The sequence below is a fragment of the Ixodes scapularis genome, unplaced genomic scaffold, assembly GCF_016920785.2.
Source record: "Ixodes scapularis isolate PalLabHiFi unplaced genomic scaffold, ASM1692078v2 PGA_scaffold6__148_contigs__length_123643588, whole genome shotgun sequence".
Classification (NCBI taxonomy): domain Eukaryota; kingdom Metazoa; phylum Arthropoda; class Arachnida; order Ixodida; family Ixodidae; genus Ixodes; species Ixodes scapularis.
In genome coordinates, this window is record NW_024609881.1 from 54146486 (window position 1) to 54170203 (window position 23718).

A 23718-nucleotide genomic window follows, 5' to 3' on the forward strand; every position below is an offset into this window, starting at 1 on the left:
AGTTCCGAGAATCATTTCTTTGGAAGATCATGATGCTTATTTCGCCGATACCTCTGTGAAGGCTCGAGTCTTTTAGACTTTACGAGTGCTTTTAGTGTCTGAATGATCTACTTTAATTCTTCCATAGAATGGGCCCCTGGCGTACGAGGACATCACTGGTCTGGTCTACACGCAACAAGTCCTCAACGAGACCATGCGCCTTCACCCAGCCGTTGTCGCGTGAGTACTTGTCTCGACAAAGGATGGCAGCCAAGACACATGATTTAAACTGGAGGCGAACGGACGACGAAAAAGGGACGCACATAACACACTTGGGACGCGTTGCGTGTGCCTAATTCTTATCAGTTCCCTTTCGTTTATGGCTTAAATTGTGTGTAGCTCAAACTATAGCCTCGTCTGTTTTGTTAACATTCACTTCAAGCCGCCCAAAACAGGCTGTGATATGCGAAAAACAAAATTTCGGATTTATCGGAAAACACGGAACCCTACTTATAATTACGACTGTACCATTACTTCATGCTGGTTCTCTCAAGTGTAGAATTGGCGAACCGGCTACACTCCTGTCAGGGTTAGGGGATCTTGTTTCTTTGCATTCCATCCCGCACGCAATCTTTTGTTTTAACAGTCATTCAGAATGGGTCAAGTACTAATACCGATGATAATGCTCACATGTTGTACGCCATTCACGTGATCGGCAATTAAGGTCATAAACTTGTCGGTCCTTAACAACCTCAATATATCGCGTCCTTACCGGCAATTAGCCTTTTTATGAACTGAGATCTTGTCAAAGAAGTGTCGACTGCAGAATGTAAAGCGGGGTGTAAAAAAATAAAGCTTTTATTTATGTAAATGATATCGACTATTTGACTTCCATAAAAGTTATTTTATGTTTTCAGGTCTATATTATTTAAATCTCTCCAGTTAGAAAAGAGGGAATTCTTGTCGATACATGAGTTTTTAAAAATGATACCATGACCTAGATCTTTCTTGTTTCGTAATTATTTGCTTTAAAAACAAAATGAATGCCACATGAACAGCATAATCTCACATATGGTAAATAAATATATTGTGGCGCTGCATAAGAGAACGGTGTTTTATTTAAATCATCATAGTCAATTCTATGCGCCTTAAACAATTACTTATTTTTAAAAATCATGATTCAGGTACAAACCTCAATTAACTTAATTTTAATTATCCACCCTGGTGCAAAAGAAATGTCTTCTAAAAATTTCACCTCTTATGAAGACAACTATACTTCAGTTCAGCTTACGTCCAGACGCTACAAGCTAATGAACTAATCAAGCACCGTTAAAAGCGCAGGTCAATTGGCCCTCGCTGTTAATGATTGGTTCAGCGATGACTGAACACGTACGGAAACGTAGCAAACACCACGATGATGCGCTTTTTAATGCTGTCTGATTGGTCCGACCAGCTCGTAGCGTCGGCTGTGTCTGGACTCAATGTGACACGGAGTATAGTACTTTTTATGTGATCGGCAAGGGCGGATTTTTATTTAAAAATGTATGCGGACTTTTTTATATTTAGTATTGATCAAATTATCTTTAAAAGAATGCTTGAGTTAAATGACGTCTTCACGGAGCTCCTACAGCTTAAAAATACTTTAAACGTCGGGCTAAATACGCTTCAACTTGTAGTGAGAATGTACCGATAATCCCCCTTACATCTTAACCAATAATAAATCTGTCTAAACTAGGGTGTGCGAATATTCTAAATTTAGAATACCAATCGAATATTTTCCTTATTCGAAAAGTATTTGATTCGAAAATTGCACATTCGGAAGTTCCCGAATATTCGGCCAATGCCGTATATTCGGAAAACACGGCGAATATTCGCACAAACTGCGAATATTTCAGCAAGTAACGAACAATCCGCGTGCCACGCATTCCCCTACGGATATGTTTATTCACTGAGGAAGGCGTATGATGTGTGCGTTATCGGTCTGCTCCGTTTCTATCTGTCCAATGGCAGCAAGACAGGATCAGTTTCGGTTTCTTTTTCACCAAGCCCTTTGTTGTGTGGCCCTTTTGCAGCAAATTGTGATTTAACTGCGTGTTCTATAAATTGATACAATAAAATAAACCTCGAGATTGAAATATAAATATAAAATAAATCTCGAGAGTTCTATCTAATATAAATGCTTGAAAAGTAAAAAAAAAAAAAGGAAAAGGCTAGGTGCGAGCAGAACATTACATCGCCATTGACAACCACTAATGCCACTCCCGCAGAGTCAAAACTAAGGGTGTCACGAACCTGCCCAGGTTCGAGTTCGACCAAGGTCGACTTTTTCAAACCTTCAACGTTATTTTCGACAGAGGTTCGACTGATGTTCGACTTTTGTGCGCATGCGCGAAAATTATAAAAAACAAAATAGTTGATTTCACCTGGCGGAGGAATGGTGCAATATTTGTTGGGTTTATTGGCATCCCTGATTCTCATTAATAACTAATGAAAGCGTTAAAAACGCACATTTTCGCTTTTATATGGTTTAATATAAACATTGGTAACCATTTTATGAAATATAAAATAATGTACTTTCTAAATTATTTGTTTCCCAAAATTTGTAATATTCGTGTTGCAGCCGGGCAACACTGTACATAAGTGGAATGTCTTCGAACTTAAGTGAAATTTCGCAAGTTTCCCGAGTGAAAGGGTCTTTCTACTGGCGGAAATGTTGTCACGGCGCGTAGGCAGTGCTTACCTTCTGAACGCGTTGAGCAGTTAATTTTTCTACATAATAATTTGTTATGAGTGCATTACTAGAAATATCATTAGCCTGCTGCAGCCCAGTAAAACTCAGTTGCACTGATTTATTTTTAAAAAGACAATAAAACCTGTTGTTACCACCTGCTTTGCAATTTTTTATTACTACACACATGTTCGATATTCCATTCGATATTCGAAGCCCGTTTTTTGTCTTATTCTTATTCGATTCGTATTCGAAAATTTCAGTATTCGCACACCCCTAGTCTAAACCAATACGCCAAAACCATTAAGCTTTTTGTTTTTATTTTAATTTTTGAAGATGCATTGTATCTCTATCTTCACATTTCGATTGTACTTTTGAAAACCTCATAAAAACAGCGAAAAAAGTTTTCAACAAAAAATCAGGTTCATTTATTAAAAACAATTCACACATTGCTATATAAACTCTAAACTACGAACGACACTATATGTAAAATATAAATGCTAAAGCATAAAGCATAAAAGCACAATCAAAAGGTAAAGGGCTCTATAAAAAATTACAAAGGCAAAGACGTATAGATGAAGAACTAAATTGAATATGTGACCTTTTCGTGGGTTCTTCACCATTTAAAACCAAAATTAAAAATGCAATTATTCAAACACAGCTATGCCCAGACGTGCCGGCAAAACCTAATAAATGATCAACCATAAATATACTACTTCCAATGAAAACACCAGAAAAATACGTCATAAAATACCAACTTTTTGACGCGACTATTATACAAAATTAATTTAAAACTTCATATTTTCCTAAATAAATTATTACTATTAAATTAAATTTCTTACGAAAACAAGACCGTTCAGGAGAACAATAGCGTTCTGTCCAAACATATTGGTGTGTTTGGCGTGTTAGTTCATCTAGGTTGTTTTTATTCAACTAGAAAATTGAATATTGGAACCTGTCTTTCTGATGCCATCTCATCCAGATAATGATAAAACAAAAATACGTAATGCACGCCTTAAGAAAAGTTTACAGCAGTTTGCTCTTTAACCGTCAACAGCCCTTAATTTAGCCATAACTCAAACTCTTTTCATTAAAAGCTTTGGCTCAAACGTCGTTCGTAGCGTCCCCTGGTGGCCTATAAAGTGCAATTAAGATTCTTTCAAGGTTTCAGACATAATAAATCACCGCTGATTTACAGACCCGCGTTATAGCGGCAACGCTTCTACACACAACAGTTGTACGCACATTTCATAGATGTGGGAGGTTTGCACCACCGAAAAAATCCCAGCTTAAGTCTACTGCACATTGACTAGCATCCAGGTAATATATTATTTTAAAACACACATCTATGTGAGAAGTCGTATTCGTATTAACTTTTATTTGTATTTATTGACCATTTGGTGGGATGACAGCTGCAAAACTTGAGTAAATAGAATCAACGTGTTCAATTGATAAACAGATTGTCGCTATATAATCAAATTCTCACGTAGTGCTCATTATAGTTTTGATATCGGAAATGTTATCGGGATGTTATTATGAGTCGCAGTCCCCAAAATACAGCGTTTGGGCACTGCGACTCATAATTTGTGACTGTTATTTCTAAACTAGAAAACCTCTATGTGTTCTCTGCTAACAAGTACGGCTGCACTTTAAAAAGTAAGGTCGAAGCTTGTTTGGACCAAAACACACGCCGATCTTCCAAATTACAAAAAGAAAATTATTACCGAATGTAATACGCGAATAAGCTCAAGTAAGTTTCTATCAAGCGCCGAAGACTCGTTGTTACCGAAGAGTTGTAGGGCCGTTCTGTATACGAATATGATCAAGGTATCTCGATTGAATTCGAAAGCAATTTTCATACTGGGGAGAGTTAGACGAATGCCGTCCTCACCATGTATCTATCAGGCTCCGCAGACGTTAGATAAATGCATAATTGTCATGTTAAGTTGAATAATTAAACATTTCAATTAACTTTTTAATTCTTAGTTTAGGGGTAGTATTGATATTACAGTGTTGACGGAAATTACTATCAGAGGCCCGACTAAATCAACTAATTTCCCAAAAACTATTTTTTTTTTTTTTAGAAATTAGTCGATGAATGTTTGCGTTTTTTTTTCTGTCCGATTTAAATTTAGCACGCAAAAAGAGTGCATCAAACCCTTCACACATTGACGTTCTGAAGAGTGACGCAGTAGTTCCTGCCACGTCGTCAATTGTACCGTTGACGGGCCCACCGAGGACACGCTGCCGAGATAACGATGACATGATTAAAACGACGACGTCACTCTTACGAAATGTATTGCTCGCAGGGCTTGGGACGCTATTTTTAAGCGCAATTTTTAAATCGGTCCTAAAAAATTATTTGATTCGTATTTTAAAAAAAAATACATTACCGTTCCGCTATTGTTTTTAATTGGTCCGGCCTCTAAATGTTATTGTCTTAAATACCGCACGTTCAGCATGACCCCTAAAACCAATGTTTGCAAATTCAATGAAGAGATTTTAGTTAATTACAGTGACGATCTTCCCCTCATCTAACGTCCGCCGAGTCCGATGAACACGAGTACATGGTGACGGCAAGCCTTGTCTAACTCTCACACCTATTTTTTTTGTTTCTTTTTTTTTATTAAAGGTCAAACGCACTTATACTATACGGGGTGTTTAACTCTTAGAGGGCTCCTGAAAAAGGAAGAAACATGTTTTTTTAACACTGTGGTTGGGACACGCGTGTAAAAAAATTAATTTTACGCGGCAAAACTTTTTTTTAGAGCAATATTGACAGCGCGAGACGGCGATTTAGTCCTTAGTCACCTCCTTTCCACTTTTGTGCTCTCACGGCATTTCGGGCGCGTGGAGGAGAGGTGGATCGGCTCAGCCATCGCGTTGAAGTGGAGAGAGTCTATGACCGTTTCGTTGAGGTCGAAAAAGGAAGGACCATTCCGTGACATCATGGACTTTGCGCCCAGAATTTCAAATAAATTTCTCGCCGTTAATATTGTTCTAAATATATTTTTTTCGCTCAAAATATATTTCTTGACACGCGTGTCCCAACAAAACTGTCTGGAAAAAAATTTTTTTTTTTTTTTTTTTTTTAATGAAGATTTTTTTTTTAAGGAACTCGTGAAGGGCACATAATGCGGTCCTTTCATGTGAGTTATACGGCCAGGGGGACATAATATAGGTGGCTAACCTTCACAAGAAGTCAAACAATTCAATAAATGCGATAATTATCTTTTAATTTGTAATAATAAACTTAAGTTCCCAAATAGAAACCTGCCGAGCGTCATCGAATATTTCTAAATGTTCTAATTTTAGAAATACGTGACGCATGTGGCAAACCTCAGTGTGCGCCAAAGATACCACTCCTGTAACAAGCACAAGTCTAGCAGTGCAAAAACCCAGATGCTACGATTAGCATTCGCGTTTTTCAACCGATAGCCTTGTGCCTGCTGCAGGAGTGAAAACTTTAGTTCATCCCTCCCCCCGGGCTTTCTGCATGCTGCAGGTATTTTTAAAACTAAATTTAGTAGTTTTAGATCACGTCCGGCTCATTTTATTTGGACCCATAGGTTTATTATCACTAATTGAAAAGATAAGTAAAATAATTTAGTGAATTGTTTAAGTTATTCTGAAAATTAGCCGCCTATATCTTACCCCCTCGCCGTATAACTCACCTGAACAAACCACACAAGTGTATCTTTAAAGGAATTATTTAAATAGCCTGTTCGAAATCAAAATTAAATACCCTGTATAGTTGCCGGGCTTCTTCTCAAAGTTGCGAGTGAGAAATAAAGAAAGCCATTGTTTCTAGAATGATCATTGCGAGAAAGTATCATGATATTCATAAAACTTACATTATGGATACGTTCATCGAGAAAAGGCATAACGGCGCGTTTGTACAACTCTCTAAAACGTGATATTCAACAATGATGTTTCATGTGCAATTTTTGCTTTCGTATTGTGGTTCTATTGCTGTGCACCGGGCCTTGAGTATAGAAGACTCAAGAATATCCTAATTTACTAGCGGATCTGATCTGTTTACATATTCATAAGGGAACGCTCTCGTTCTAAGTTCTTAAACTAGACATATCTGTAAGACGGTTTTAAGTTATTATCACTTGAGGCAAACAAAAAGTGCTAAAACTGTTTGAATCGTCGTCAAGACGAGTTTTCATCCTGCATCGTTTTCGTCCCAGCAATCAAACATGAAAATTCCGGGAGGAGTTTCAGCCGCCAGTGTATCATATAGTTCGCTGGCAAACGTTTTAGCAGTTGTATCTTGAACTGCCTTATGACTTATTCAAACGTACGTTATGAGGACGGAAGAAGTCCTGGCACATATCAATATTGTCAAATTACTGTCCACTCTGCATTATGCGCGACGCCTCTTTGCGTACGTGTAACCGCGTTCACATAAAACTATACATTATATACGACCTTTTTTTCTTCTGTTGTGATTGAGTATGTACAAAACAATCTTCCTATGCTCTTCCGTCAGGGTATTAAAAAAATGTCTTGTTTACATAACAATTTCTGAAGAAGCCACTATTGTTATTCTCTCTGTCAGTGTTTTCCACACTGTGGGTCGAGGAGGGGGGGATGGGAGGGGGGATCGCAAAGTGACTCGGGAATTTGACAAAAATATATACTTGGCTTCTCTTTTGTGGTCATGATGACAACAAGAAACTACGACCAGCATCAAACCGGAACTGAGAGTTACGGTGTCCAAACTCCGCCCTCGTTTTGAGAAACTGTGCTCTACCGAACCATTTCTTTTTTAGTGAATAGAAATATAAATTACTGCAGAAATTCGTTTCCTTTGCGATGGGCTTTGGCCCAGCCGACTCCCTCTAACTATATTAAACGTAAATCAAAATTACAGCGTCAATTTTGTGTAATATAAAACACGGACTATAATGAAAAACTTATGGCAGCAGGGCAGCAGAGCTTAGAAACCACAGCTTTTGCTATGGCTGAATAAATAAAGGTGAATATCCTTAAAGCTCTTCAATAAGGGCGTTCGCTGTTTATGTTTGCATATACGCTAACTGGGTCAAATATTTTTTTCGGCATTACCATAGCTCTGTATTTTAGTTTCTTAGATTGGATAAAGTTATACGGAATTCCTGTAGCCGGTGACTAGGACAAATTATGCGCTGACTAGAGCGCGAGCATTCTTTGTTAACACTTTGTCGCTGGCGCAGCCAAAGCCCGGCGGTAGGCAATGAGCGCGTGCTTGAGGCGGAGCACCGATTAAGTTCTCAACCTGTCAACAACTATTAGAGACATTCGGAGCATATTTGAATGTTCACAGAACTTTTAAAAATGAATGCGATTGATGGTTGGCGCTGGTGTCGGATGAATGTTCCCTGTGACCCTGACTAAGCAGCAAATTAATTTCGAAGCTACACTGTTTTTTGTTTTTTTTTAATGTATGTGTCAAATTGATGCGATGAGATTACGAAATTATGTCGTATCCCGAAATATGGCTTCCTTCCGCAGCTACAGTTGGTACATCTTAACGTCTACGCGTAACTTACCGAATAAAAATATTACCGGCGTTATGCCAGACAGGGATGTGTAGGAATGTCAGATGAAGGGAACACTCCTATTCACTGCAGGCCACGATTGTCCGGTTTCTTTCATCGCACGGCAAGAATATGCAAGGAATGTGTAGTGGGTTACGGCGAAAAGACGAGACGAGGTGCAGCCCACGTAACTCCCATAACCGATTTTTTTTTTTTTTTTAATTCTCTCGTGTTCACGTATCGTCTTGCACATCGCAGGCCCGCGCTCATCTCTTAGCACGCCGCCTCGCGCATTTTATAATTCAATCCATACTCAAATAGAACAGAATGTAGTCCTCATTTTTGCAGGGTCACTATACTCTGGACGTGCATAAAAAGAAGAACAAGGGAAGTTAGTGAGGTGTTTTATTCTTTTTTTTAGTACAAGCCTGGGGAAAGGGTAATTCAGCGAACCGTATTTGACTCCATCAAAATGAAGATTGTGTACTTGTGATTAGGAATAAATTTCGTAGCGTAGGGGTCTTATCTGGATGACGGCATGGTGTTGGTTGGCGAGCCTGAGTCTGTGTTTTTAATCCCTTCACTTACGTGGCTCGTTTTCTTTGTGTTTTTTTATTTATTTTGAGTTACGTGTGCAGCAGTGTTCGGTTCTGGTTGCGTATTCTCTTCGTATCTGTTTACTGAGCCGTTTATCGCCATCATGTACTACAACCCTTACTAACTGACCCAATCGGCAACCTTAATATTACCAACGTATTTTTTTATTTCGTGTTGTTCCCTGTCAAACAATACAGTATTCACAACGAGAAGTGCTCTACATGCGCCTTTTTAGCTTAGCTTACTGTCTCCCATTTTGTATTGTACGTCATGTCGTGATGTACTGACTTGTTCAGACGAATCATTCATGAAGTCTTAAAACAACGCCTATCACGAGTTTGGTTTCAGCAGATAGAAGTTGAGGTATCCTACGTTTAAAGGGGTACTCCACCGATTTTTTTAGCTACCTCAACTAACTATATTTTCTGACTCCCCGGCCTTTACTCTCTCCGGTATGCTATTTAGAATCGCGAAATTCATAATAGTTATTGCGAAATCGGCAAAAGAAAATGATGCAAAAACCAACATTCAAATATACGCGCGCTTTTCAGGGCCGTGACGTCAGTGGCAGGCAGGCTTGCCAGTCGAGCAAGCAGCCAAAAAATAGAATATGCCAATCATTTGTTCCGTGCTGGAGCGCGGGTACTGCAGCGAGCTTCCCAAGCATTCATTTGACACCATTAAACTGCTTCGAATCAGTTTAAAACGAAATCTACAGCCCAAAGAGTGAACCCCTGCCTTCCACTGACGTCACTTTTCCATTGTTGCCAGTAGAGACTTCGAGCTTGAAAAACACGGTGAGGACCAAAACTGTAAATTCAATAACTTCGCGAAAAAACAATATTTTGACCTAATATTTGGGATACTATTTTCGCGATGTTTGTTGGTTAGTTTAGCAAAATTTCAAGCAAATCGGAGACAATGAAAAAATCGGTGGAGTAGCCCTTTAAGACACGAGAAACTTCTGTGGCGACATAAAATGTTGCCAAAGAAAGACGAGCTCATGGGTTGAATAATTGTAGCAGCTCATGTGCCTCAAATCCTTGACTCCTTTCACTTGGGCATAAACCGCTTGCAAAAGCAATATTAGCATTACTTGGCTTCCACATCAAATAAATAAAATAAGCGCCGTCAAAAGTATAGAGACCACACCATAATAGTAATAGAGAATTGGAAACACGGCAAACTTAGACTTATCTGACTGAGAAATCTGAAGCGTTTCTACTAAAAAAAAGGCGTTCGTTTATTTTCAATACCTGGTCCACTCAAAACATTAGCGGCACAGTCTTCCTACAAATGTAGTGTTAGCTGTTTGGTTGAAACCCCATGCTAAAGTTTCTAAATTCTCCTCTTTTTTTTTATTAAAGCGTCGTGATTTTTTTTTTAATGACAAATTGCAGAGCGTTTTTTTTTTTTAGCAGGCGATCTTTTATTCGTATGAATTAGTGGCGGTGTCGGCTACCATCTTTTTTAATATGAAGTTTCAAAAATCGCTTATAACATGTGAATCACAAAAACGTCATGATTTGAAACTCTTGCTTCTGGTCCGGACATCCAGCGCTGCATTCCGCTCTGAACCTGAGCATCGGGCGATGCTAGTTAATTTTTGCGGAGAAGTAAACATTGTAAATTGTTTTAGAAAACACACTGTATGTTGCCATACCACTTAGATTCGAGGGTTGTGCTTATATTGCAGTTTCACGACCAGACGAGCCCTTGAGGACTACGCGTACGGAGACCTGGTGATTCGGAAGGGCACGTCCGTCCTAGCGTCCACCTACCAGATCCACCACGACCCGACGCTGTGGCCCGAACCAGACAAGTTCGACCCCGAGAGGTTTGTGCTCGCACCTTGTATTCTTGACTTTGACAGCTTAATGAAGAGTTGGCGTAGATCATTTCCATCGTCCCACAACCAGAGTGCCAAACCGAAATATTTATCGGTTCGGTTCGGGTTCAGGTTCATGGCTTTCGGTTCAGTTCCGGTTCAGCTCCGGAAAGAAAAAAATAACGGTTCAAACCGGTCTGAACTACTAAATTAAGAATTTATTTTCCGCAGTTCTTCGGCAATGGACACTATTTCCGCCGTGAAACGAGTGACTGTAGAGTTGTTTATCGTTCGTACAATCCAATTTTATTTTCAGGTACAAAAAAAAGGAATTGCGTTATTTTGACGCAACAGTAAAATAAATCCTAGATTACATAAAAAACCATGTGTTCATACGTCTGAGCACATATTTGTTTACCTCAGTCATATGTATTTTACCAGAATCGAAAGGTAGTCACCAAATCCGGTAGGTCACCTAAAATACCCGTGATTGGTACAACTTTGCATCGCAGTTTTAAAAGCTGAATCGGAGTTGTGCTCTTGAACTAGGGAATTAATTGCAGTGCATAAAATCATGAAATGCGTATCTCATCGCCGTATATATCATGAAATTTACTTTGCAAGTTCGTTTTTCAATATACAGGGCGCGGCCGTAAGGACTAAAATATTTTTCACGCCCAGCAAAATTCGAATTCCAAACGTACATATCTGAAATTGGGCGCACGCACGTAGTTTCCCAAGAAGTTTCGTGTCCAATTTGTTTCTTTATTGCTCAATTTTCAGCTCGTGAAGTATTAAAAATAAAGCAGAATCGGAGACCGTGCATTTCCTGTGTCCTATACCAGCCTGTTTGTCGTCGGCACGCTGGTTTCTGAGCTCACTCCCGGGTAGCTTGCTGAACGGGAAAACGCGGAAACTCTTTAGCAGAGGCTGGCAATGAGCAAGATAATCGCGATAATTAATACTTTTACCGAAATATATGAGCAATGCCCATCTGGGAGCAAGCCCACAAATCAGTGTGATGACGGTCAACATCCGGTTTAGGGCATAGAAAATGTACGATCGACGTTCTTGCTATATTTTAATATTTTACTAAATATGACTTTAGCTCTAAAAAATAAAATTCAAAACTTCTCACGGAATTACGTTTGCATGCCCAATTTCGGGGATGTACGTTTTTATTCCGAATTTCGCAAGGCGTGCCAAATGTTTTAGTCCATACAGCCGCACCCTGTATATGATGACGACGCAACTGAGCTAAAAGTAGTTGAAATATTTATGACAAACTTTCTTATACAAAATGAACTACGATAGCCGGGGATGTGATGCTTGTTCTTGCGAAGATGCCGGTCATTTCCATTTGAAAATAAGCATCGCACTTGCTAGTTGCTATTTTATTTTATTTATTTATTACATATTGCATGCCTTGATTAGACCCTTGCAGGTGTGGGGTACATACCCAAAGGGTGCAATTAATGAAAAAGGACACATTTCAACATTTAATTTCAACATTTCAGCTATCGTTTTACATAACTAACAGTAAGAAGAATAGCAATGACTGTCGGAATAAACAATCAACGTACCGATCCAAAAGACGCAAACATATATTAAAAAAAAACAAGACACATTTTTATATTCCAACTATCGTTTTACATAACTAACTGTAAGGAGAATAGCAATGACTGTAGATAATACAATCAACGCTCGAATACAAAAATGGGACAGGAACTATAATGGGGTTATCATTTAGTGCTTTATTAAAGTCAGGGAGACAAAAACTTTATATGGCAGTGTGTTCAAATTAGATATAGTGAGTGGAAAAAATGGCAACTTGAAAATGTTAGTTTGAGCAAATATAACCTGAAGAGAAAACTCATAGTGGTTCTTAGAACAAAATAGTATTTCATGCTTTACTCGACATGACAGCTCTGACAGTCTACGTGCGTAATCGTCATAGTTCCGTCACGCTTCCCTTTGGATTTAAAGACACATAAAATTGCTGTTTACGACATAAAGGAGGCCATAACAGATTTCTATATGTTCGACAAGTTATATATGTGTGAGGAACACAGTAACGCTCTTACAAAACACTTTGGGCCTGTCGAGGATAAAAATGCCGAAAACGATTTGGAGAGCATCTTTCAGATAGTTTGCGGGTGGGTTTACTAATGATGTATATCTTCAAGGTGATCGACCCTTCATTTATGTTGTGAAGCCTTCAGTCAGTGATTAAATATAGCTTTATTATCATCAATAACTGTGACTGTATTAAGTTCACATCACTGAAAATAATGAATCGACGGGTTAGTTAGTTGTTGACAGACATAATCAAAAAGTAGCGCATAGAGTACGTGATAAACCTTTTAGTTGCAAGTTAGCGCTCGTCCTGCGTTTTACTTTTTCTCTGTCCCGTCTTTTATGGGGTACTCTTTTACCATGCCACATAACTGCTTGAGACCGATACGGAAGGACAATACTTGAAGACACCAGCTGTCGAAGGCTCTGAAAACATTTGTTTTTTATTTCGCCGTTTGGCAGTGTGAAAGACCGGGTCGCGGGATATGCCTAAAAGGACTTTGTGCTCGTATGATAGATCTAAAGTCAAATACACGAAACGGGCAGAAAGAGAACGATAATGAATGGTAATCTTCAAAAATAATCTGATGCACGCCGCTTTATCGCAAAATAAAAATTCTCGATATGTAATGAAATTCCTAATAACACAGAGATAGCCTGAAGGACAGACGAAGATTCTCATAATAACACTAACTTAAATCACATTTGGCCATCAGTTTGCATGAAATCTAAACTTGAGAAAATACCGCCTCGGGAGGTTAATGTTACATTCGGTTTTGACGTGCACTTGTTTTTGGCACTCGCTTTACGACTTTGTGCTTTCAGTCATGCGCTCTAACATTTTGTTTGCCTGCTATATATTGTAAGGCTCTGGATGGATGGATCGGTTTAATACAATGAATGAAGTTTGATTAAGATGGTGCCTCCACGGTGACCGTTCGATGCAGATCCGAGAGAGCTCAGCACGCGCACTGCCGTCTCAGCCCCGCTTCTTCTTTCTTCCTGACAGTATACGTCCCTCGGGGAAAAGGCCGGTCCACCGGCCGCAGATGTTATGGGTATGCGCACAGGGGTGTTGGCGGGTGTGCGGCGGGGGCGTAGGGGGGAGTGCTGTGCGTCAGGGGCTCTAAAGCAGAGCGAAGTTCATCTCGGATAGCTGAATTGATGTCGTGGCGCTCATTGGATGGCTGGGATGCAGGCAAAGGTGTGCGCTGCTGCCCAAGAAAATATCTTAGTTCTTCGCGGATGATTGTACGTATTAGGTTCGAGAGGTTTGTGTCGGTGTGCGAAGCAAGAGACACCTCAGGAAGGCGTTCGAACGGCCTCTTGAGTATTCGCGCGTTGTCGAGCTCTTCGTACTTCCGACATTCAGACACCAGTTGAGCTACGGTCGGCGGAGACTTGGGGGCTACGATGGAAAATAGTTCCTGTGAGAGCCCTTTGAATAGGTGGCGGATCTTGTCATCTTCGCTCATCTCGGGGTCGACTCGGCGACACAGTCGGAGGACATCTTCGATGTAGGCAGTTGACGATTCTGCTGTGGACTGGTACCTGTGTTGTAGTTGGTCTCGAGCCTTCTCTTTGCGGTGTTTGGGTTGACCAAAAGTGTCCGCAAACGCGGTTTTGAGCCGTCCCAAGAATCGATGGTTTCTTCGTGGTTGTCAAACCATCGGAGCGATGTGTCTTTGAGAAAGAAGACCACATTGGCGAGCTTGAAGGAGTCGTCCCATCCGTTGTGTTGACTGACGCGCTCGTAGTTCTTCAGCCAGTCATCCACGTCTAAGTCAGGAGAGCCCGTGAATATCTGAGGGTCTCGCTGTCGATGTTTTATAGTCACAGCGGGTGTAGAGCGGGTTCCGGTTGCGTTAACTTCTTGGTTAGCCATGGGCGGGCGTTGGGTGGTCTGTCCACTGCGTAGCTCCAGGTTCGGGGGTGGCGAGGTGTGGCGAGGGGTAGGAAACCGCTGACCTCCACCAACCTGTAAGGCTCTGGATGGATGGATGGGTTTAATACAATGAATGAAGCTTGATTAAGATGGTGCGTCCACGGTGACCGTTCGATGCAGATCCGAGAGAGCTCAGCACGCGCACTGCCGTCTCAGCCCCGCTTCTTCTTTCTTCCTGACAATATCATCACTAGACTGCTATCTATACTGCACAAATTCACAATTCGGAAATCTACTTTTGCTAGTGTTGCGGACATCGCATTTCATGAGGAAACTGAATTGTTTAACATGATTTGCACGTGACGTCATCGCACTATGCTGGTGGTAATAGACCTTTCCTGAAATATGTGGCGCCCCATCGTATGTTTGACGCATTGTGACGTTCCGATGTACGGCACGTGAGATTAATCAGCAGGTGAGGACGAAGTTGACGTCAGTTTAATGTTCCGTGGTTTTAGAGCACAGAGATCGGATAAGGAAAACAAAGCAGAATATGTAATCCCCTCCTTTTGTGTTCGCTTCATTTTTTGGGTGTTCTGAGTTCCTAATCATAAGAGAGAATGAACCGCGTCGCTTCTAAAATAAACGAAGCGTTCGACCCGGCACGAGCGTATATCAGAGCAGCCCCAAAATTCCCACTGCCGCGAGGTCTCCAGGGATTTTACGGCTCTATTCCGATTTGCTCTTAGTCAGTAAATAAAAACAGGTAATGCAAATTGCACGCTACAGAAGGTTCACTTTGAGTGCAAGCCATGTATTGGAGGTACGTAAATTATCCTTGCTTGGTGCAGCGTCGTGAGGAACGGCGCGAGCGTCTGGCGCCACGAAAACGCGCTTTCTGGTTAGAGCATCTTTTGCAAAGATAGTTCTTTCCGGGGCCACGCTTTCTTGTCTGCCGAAGATGCGGAGCAGTGGAACCTTTAGAACGCAGTACGCTTTCAAAAGTACCCCCCTCCCCCCTCCTCTTTTTTCTTACTTTTTTCGTTCCTCCTTTAGAGAATACTTTTTCTTCCTGAGGGACTCCCTACTCCGTTTGTAGGTGTTGATTCGACAATTATATGTGTGTCACTTGATTAGGATAATTCTCTATTGCTCTTATTTTGCACCCAGAAATAAACAAAATTCGAAGGTCGTCGAAGCTCGAGGAAAACTGTCCCTCCTAGGCCACTAGGATCTTTCTTTTAAGATATTCCTCCCGTACAGAGCTGTAATTCTGTGTAACGTAGAATTCATTAATTTGTAATTTCTTACTTTCTTAGATGCTTCACGGGGACAACTATCTGAGGCAGTTCAGGAACAACGAAAACATGTTTGGGTGCCTCAATTATGTTTACGTGTAAAATAGCTCGTGCAACAATATTTGTACTTTCTGTAAATACCGTAAAGAGCTAATACCTGCCTTCGATAACTTGAAAAAATATCAATGCCCATTAGACGCAGAAAAAATAAAGGAAAGAAACAGTTCCCCCCCCCCCCTCAACTCACAATTAGAACGCTGACGCTAATATATACACGTCAGTGTTCCTTATAGTCATGCACTGGGGTTGGCAAAGCATAAAGTATAGGCTGATCTTCAGACATTGTTAGAGTTCGACTATTCTCATCTTTAGCGTAGCGGACATCAAAACGTGGAAATCGTCATTCGATCAAGCGCTTGCAAAACTTGATAATCGCTTAGATTCTATCGAACGGACGATTGAAAACCTGAGCATGGAAGTAAAGAAAATACAAGATTGCGAGGAGAAAATAACAGGTCTAACATCTTCCGTATCGCATATTGAACTAAAACTGGACGATCTTGAAAACAGATCACGACGCAACAACCTAATAATTTATGGTATTCCTGAGGTAGCTCAAGAGACCTTTTACGGTTTAAAAGAGTATGTAAGTGTGAACATCTTCGAAAGCATGCTAGGCGTCACGGTAACTTCCATCGAACGCATGCATAGGCTAGGGAAAAATCAAAGAAACAAAGTGCGACCAGTTATAGTGCGGTTTTTTGACTACAATGATAAGATGGCCCTCTTGAAAAATGTTACGAAGCTAAAAGGTACTAATATCGCTATTGGCGAAGATTACTCTGTTCGTGTACAGTCATTGCGTCGTAACTTATGGGAGAGCTCCCAAGCCGAGAGAGCTAACAAACAAAAGGTTAAACTCGTCTATGATAAGATCCTTATGAACGGTGACGCCTATGTTTGGAACTGTGATACTGCTCAGCGTGAAAGGCTGCATGCAGCTTCTTCATTTTCCCAACCTTGACGTCAACTTACAGGGCCAAGTAGTTTTAAGCTGATTAACGTAAATGCTCGTAGCCTTTTGAACAAGCTTGACGATCTTGACATTTTGTTAGCTGAGCATGACCCCGATGTACTGGTCATCACTGAAACATGGCTTCATAGCTCTATCAGTGACTCTGAAATTGTTCCCAGCGGATTTAAAATCATTCGAAAAGACCGGTGCTCTCGAGGTGGAGGGGTCGCAATAATGTTAAAAGATACGCTGAACTTTACGGTTATGAATGATGTTGATGGAACCGAGTCTTGTTGGGCTAGAATAAACTCATTTTCTCCTCCCATTATTGTTGGTGGTGTTTATCGTCCCCCTAATGCCGACTTGTCGTTTTTAGAAAATTTATACTCACACCTCACGCCCATTGTAAAAAAAAAATAAGCACGTTATTATTGCAGGTGACTTTAACCTTCCCAATATTAGCTGGGAAAATCTTTCTCCTTTGAACCACAACTGTACTGATTCTGTTTTGTTAACTGAAATGTCGTTCAATCTAAACCTGTATCAAACCGTCACTGCAGCCACACGTGTTCAAGGTTCATCGTCAAATACTCTTGATCTCGTGTTTGTTTCAAGTGATGTCGCGAAGCGCACCTTTTCATGTGAGGTCTCGGAAGGCATCTCAGATCATCGCATTGTTGTTTTTGAATATAATCCCTCTAGTGTAGGTTGTGCTAGTCCTGCTCGTAGGAGCACACGCAGAGTGTACGATATTAAGAACGCGCTCGACGAAAGTGTTATTGACCAATTTGAAATTAAACATGACGTTTTTCTTAGTCTGTACTCTTCGCCAGAAAATAATGTTAACGAAATGTGGTTGTATTTCAAAAACCTAGTTCATGGGTGTTTGAATCTTTATGTGCCTAAAAGAACTCTCCGCTCCAAAAATCATAACAATCCATGGTTAACGCGTAATATTATTCACTTAAAACGGAGAATTCATAGACTGCGCAAAAATAAACACAATCTTCTGCTAGGAGAATATGCTGACAAGATGAGGGAGCAAAAGCAGGTGTTAAACAATTCTATACGCAAATCCAAGTATAACTTTTTTAACGTCTCACTGCCTCGCTTTTTAATAACAGACCCAAGGAAATTCTGGCGATACATTTCTCCCAAGAAGAAACAGCTAGATAAAATAATTGTTGACGGAGTAGACGTAACTGCGGGCAAAGAAATGTCCACCGCCTTTAACCCGTACTTTTCCAGTGTGTTTTCGCAAGACAACGGTGTCGAACCGAGCTCGCCAGATTTCCAGTTTGCACAGTCACTGCCTGATATTGCCGTCTCTGAGGAAGGAGTGTTCGCTTCTCTGCTCAGTCTAGATACTAAAAAACGTTCTGGTCCCGACGATATACCGAATGAATTTTTAATGAGATACGCGGAATGGTGTTCTAAATATTTATACTGTTTATTCGAAAAATCGCTACGAGAAGGTTCAGTGCCAGATGATTGGAAATGCGCAAGAGTCGTTCCCATCCACAAATCGGGGAGCACCGATGACACTACTAATTATAGACCAATTTCTCTGCTCTGCACGGTCAACAAACTGCTTGAGCATATAGTACATAATCATATTTCTTCTTTTCTCGAAACAACCAACGTTATTTGTTCTGAACAACATGAATTCAGGCGTAAGCTCTCTACGACTACGCAACTTACGGAAACGGTTCATTATTTTTCGGAAATTATTAACAAAAGGGGGCAAACGGATGTAATATTTTTAGATTTTTCGAAGGCCTTCGACCGTGTGTCACACCCCAAACTTCTTGTAAAACTATCTAAATTATTGCCAAATGGCAAAGTGCTTCGGTGGATTAAAGACTACCTATGCAATAGGAAACAGCTCGTTGAGGTAAAGAAGGAACGATCATCATTACTGCCGGTGCATTCAGGTGTTCCCCAGGGATCCGTGTTAGGCCCTCTCCTTTTCCTCGTTTATATAAACGACGTAGTAAAAGATAACATAAACATAAATTTTCGCCTATTTGCCGACGATCTGGTTATATTTTCTGAAATTAAAAATGGCGCAGATCAAGCTAATCTCAATTTGAGCCTGAAAAAAATCAGTGACTGGTGCCAGACATGGCAAATGCAGTTAAACCTTGAAAAATGTGTTTCGATGACAATAACGCGTAAAAAGTCTCCGTTGGTCTTTTCATACAGTTTAAATAACTCTGCTCTGCAACAAGTTTCTTCGTTCAAATATCTTGGAGTCACTATATCTTATGATCTCAGATGGAATGCCCACATTGACTCGCTGTGTCAGAAGGCGATGTTCAAACTGTGGCATCTGAAACGTAACTTAAGACACTCTACATCTGCAACAAAATTAATAGCCTATAAATCTCTCATCAGGCCACTTTTAGAATATGCTGACATTATTTGGGATCCACACACATTATTGAACATAAATAAACTCGAAAGAATACAAAAGAGGGCACCAAGATTCATTTACAACAAATACAAAAGATTAGATTCTGTGAGTGCCCTATACAGCATAGCCGGTATCCAGCCCCTCCAAACGCGTAGGAAAATTAACAGACTCACTTTCCTATACACACTGATAAACGATGGCTTTAGAATAGACAGGTCACGCTATGTCACTCTAAAATCTGCGAGAAGCACACGTAGCTACCGTGCCTTATCACTTACAGACTATCAATGCCATACCGACTGCTTCAAATTTTCTTTTTTTCCTAAAACCATTACTGAATGGAATGAGCTGCCTTTTGAGATCGAAAACACGACTTCCATCCAATCATTTAAAGCCTCGCTCTTTTCATTATTTAAATAACCTCGAGGCTACTTATTGCTTATTGTTTTGATTTTGTTGTGACTGCTGTCTGTTAGCCAATCTTTCAATGCACTGCTCCTGAAATAGTTTGGCAGCTATATATCTCGAACTAAGTTGTGTTGGTCGTTTGTGTATATAACATCGTTCAATGTCTTGTTCGCTTTCTAGCGTAAACGGTAAAATGTACATGGCAAAGTGTAATGATGCTCACTGTTTCGTTTCATTGTTGTGCAGTATTTCGGTTGCGGGTTTCACGGTTTCTGCTCTTTAATATGTTCGTTGCACTGGCCTTGTTCCATATTGTACGTTTCAGTATTGTTTAGAAGCCCGTCCTACAACGCCCTCCTTGAGAAGGCAGTAGTATCTGTAAATAAATAAATAAATAAAATAATGGAACACGACCCATTACGCGAATGTTTGGCGATGCTGATTGCCATGAACCCGAGCACTCGACTCCGGCTCATGACAAGCGACTATGTTAGGGTGCAACATGACTTGCGGTGCGAAGTCGTGATGTCATGTGACGTCACGGTGTCAACAACGCCAATAAATCTAGTGACGTTCTAAATTTAAATCGATTTGACGTAGTGTGTCACATGACGTCACTGGGCCAAGTGACGTGACATTACTTGACAATATGTCTTGACACTAGGGTGCCTGGAGCGCGTTTCCGACTGGTTTGTTTAGTGTCCCATCTCTCCCAAACATCAACAGTACTCCGAAAGTGTCACGAAATGACGTCAAAAAAGCTGGAGTATTCTGCTGTCGGATGACGAGATCCTGGTGGTTGGTCGTAAAAACGCTGGCGGAAAGTACTAGGGAACGCGAGTGTCGCGGTCGTCATGGCGTTCCAACTTCTGCCTGTCGAAGCTACCGTGAACTGCCGCAATGGAGAGCGACCTGCCGCAGAACAGGCGTCTGCCACATCAACCACCGCTGCTAGGGCACCATCAGGATCGCGACCATCGACAGCACGACACTCCTATGATGTCATCAAGCAGAAATTGAGGGACTACTTCTTTGGACGCGATAAACACACCAGTCGGAGACGCGTTCCACTCATTATACATGACACCATGCACGTAAAATGTCCACGTGACACATGATTAATCATATTGCCAAAACAAAAGCGCTACGAGAACCCACAATTTTTCATACATTGCAATTCTGCATAGGTCGATTTGATCAATATATGGGAACACAGCTGCCAATTTTTTATTCTCAAATATTTATTTTGTAATACTAACAAAAACAAATCGTGAACCGTTTTGAACCGGTCACCGTTATATTTTTTCCGCTTCACTTCCGGTTCAGTTCCAAGATGGCGCCGAAGATTTCGGTTCGGTTCAGTTCTGGTTCGGCTAAAAATAACGGTTCCGTTCCGGTTTTCGGCTCGGTTTGGTTCCGGTTCGACACCCTGCCCACAACGCTCTCCAAAACCTGCAACAAAGTTTGGATCTCCGCAGGGAAGTCTAGCGGCGCGCCTGCTCAATGTCCACGTCTTGGTTGCGGACAGCGTAGTAGAGATAGAAGAGCGATCTACGAAAACTCTCTAGTATTGAATTTTCGTAGACCGCTGTCCCTACTATAACTACCAGGTAGGGTATACTATACTCCGTTTCACCTTCCGTCCGAGCACAGCGGACGCTAGGAGCCATCCCAGCCAATGCGGCGTTGAGGGAGTGTCATGCGACCTTGAGCTCCCTGCGTCGCCCCGCCCCACCGGCAGGTCACGCGACTTTCTCCCGGCGCTGGATCGGCTGGGATGGCTCGTGGCGTCCACTGCGCTCGGACTGAAGGTGAAACGAAGTATAGTAGATAGCCCTCGTTAACTCAGATAACAATACCCGATACACCGCCGGCGCCTTTCCGCAGCATTCACCTTGTCGTCATCAGATATAAGGTATCGTTATCGGAGTTGTTGAAACCAAATCTTCGTAACATTCCCTAATCTTACTGTAAGAATATTCAACAAGCACTGCTCCTAAAACGTCAACTATCTTGATCGGAAACTTTCCCTTCGTTTCCTGCGTCACCTCTCTCTCTCACTGTCTGACGTTTCTTTTTTCCTTCTTTTCCTCTCTATTATCCGTCTCTTTCTCTCGCTATGTTATGTGTCATGTCACAGGGGCAAGGAGAACTTTACATGACTTCGCGGGCACAAATTTGGGATTTCACAAGAGGTTAATGGAATAGACTACTTAGTGCTCGTTTATACTCAGTGTGTTGATTTCTTTTTATGTCTGACGCCACGGCTCGCCGAAAATACAATGAAACTTACTCCTCGCTGAGTAGCGTTTGGGATTGCATAACTACTATATATGCTGCTTGTGTGTGTCACCATTTCTCACAAGTGCCTCTGGTCGCCCCCATATCAGGTTCAGCCCAGAGAACAAGGCAAGCATTCCGGCCAACGCATTTCTCCCTTTCGGTGTGGGACCCAAACACTGCCTGGGACAGAGACTGGCACAGCTTGAGCTCGCCTTCATCACCGCTATGCTACTCAGGCGATTCCGTATCACTCTGGGACCAAGCCAGAAGGTAAGCAGTTCTCTTATAACGAATTCACGCAGCCTACAACGAAGTTCACCTTTACCGAACTCAAGTGGAGTATAACAATGTGAATACAAGTGGTTTGCGTAGTTCTTGCAACTTACTTCTGTGTGGGAAGGAAGAAAATATATGCATTTGAGGCTAAATCACTTAGAAATACTAACCTGTGGCTACCCACTTACCTGAATTCTGACACACTCACAGCATGACCCGGGGTGTGGTGAAGCACTTCTAGTCCTTTGGGGCTTACATGCAAAAAATAACGAAACAGTGTGTGCTACCTTGAAGCCCTGGGGTTGTTAAATGGGGATGCATCTTTATATCATATAAAGATGCATCCCCATTTAACAACCCCATATATCAATTTGCGATTCAGAATGCACATTTATCTGAGGATGTAAGACGCCAACGTATCTATTGTTTGGCTGGCAAGAACAGGTATCCCTAAATAAAAAACGCAGATATGTTCTAATCATATTTTTTCTTCCATTTCAGCCTGATATGGAGTACGTTACGTACGCAATGCTTGCCGCACCTAAGAACGGAGTTTGGATCAAACTCCAGAAGCTCGAAGCATAGAAGTCGTCCCGGAAAAACATTGGCACCGCACCGCTCCAGACGTCTGTGAACGACAACGTTGGAGTGTATGGCCAACACAAGAATAGCGCTCTACACCTGGCATGTGTGTCAAGCGCACTATACACCAGATGTGCTGGTGTGCCTCGGAAACTGCAACGAAATACATCTCAGGGACCTTTGGCGGAATCGATGTTAACACATATGGACGCTTACTGGGTGATTGGACCCCGACACCCAAATTTATGTGTGACATCACAATTCTTGTCATGTCTAAAAGGTACCAGTGCAGCATACGACTGGGCACAAAAGCCATTTGGGTCGCGGCTTCCATACCCGTCGCTTCTAGATTTACCTCCGACTTGTAGGAATAACCTCGCGTAATAAGTACGTTCTACCTGAAAAAACTAAACTTACTTTGTATTACGCTTTCTTTTATTCATATTTAAGCTATTGTTTTCTTGTCTGGGGTAATACCACAACATCCAATATTCAGAAGCTTCTGATCTTGCAAAAGAAAATGCTACGTGCTATTACAAAAGCTCCATATAATTCCCCAACCGGGCAGGCTTACTCGCAGTTTAAAATTGTGCCTGTATATAATTTATTTGAATATAGATTCGCGTGTTTTTACAAAAATAGTATAGCTAAAAACGATAATTTTCTTTCACGTATTGTTTCTACTGTGCCCCACAATACGCCTTATGCAACCAGGGAAAAAGACAGCTTTGTTTTACCTAGATGTAGAACGAACTATGGCTTTACAATGTTGCGATATATCTTGCCTAAGTTTTTGAATACTCCTCTATGTGATCACTT

At 41.2% G+C, this 23718-nt stretch overlaps 1 protein-coding gene across 1 annotated transcript in view; it reads left to right on the top strand.

The window, feature by feature from the left end:
• The window catches only part of LOC8024796 (probable cytochrome P450 6a19), a 37192-nt gene extending 14290 nt beyond the window's left edge, over positions 1-22902 (top strand). The window contains exons 2-5 of the mRNA XM_029995807.4: positions 128-219; positions 10529-10669; positions 22149-22311; positions 22819-22902. Coding sequence (XP_029851667.4) covers positions 128-219; positions 10529-10669; positions 22149-22311; positions 22819-22902 — 480 coding nt within the window. The remainder of the gene's footprint in view (positions 1-127; positions 220-10528; positions 10670-22148; positions 22312-22818) is intronic.
• Positions 22903-23718: the final 816 nt, after the last annotated feature.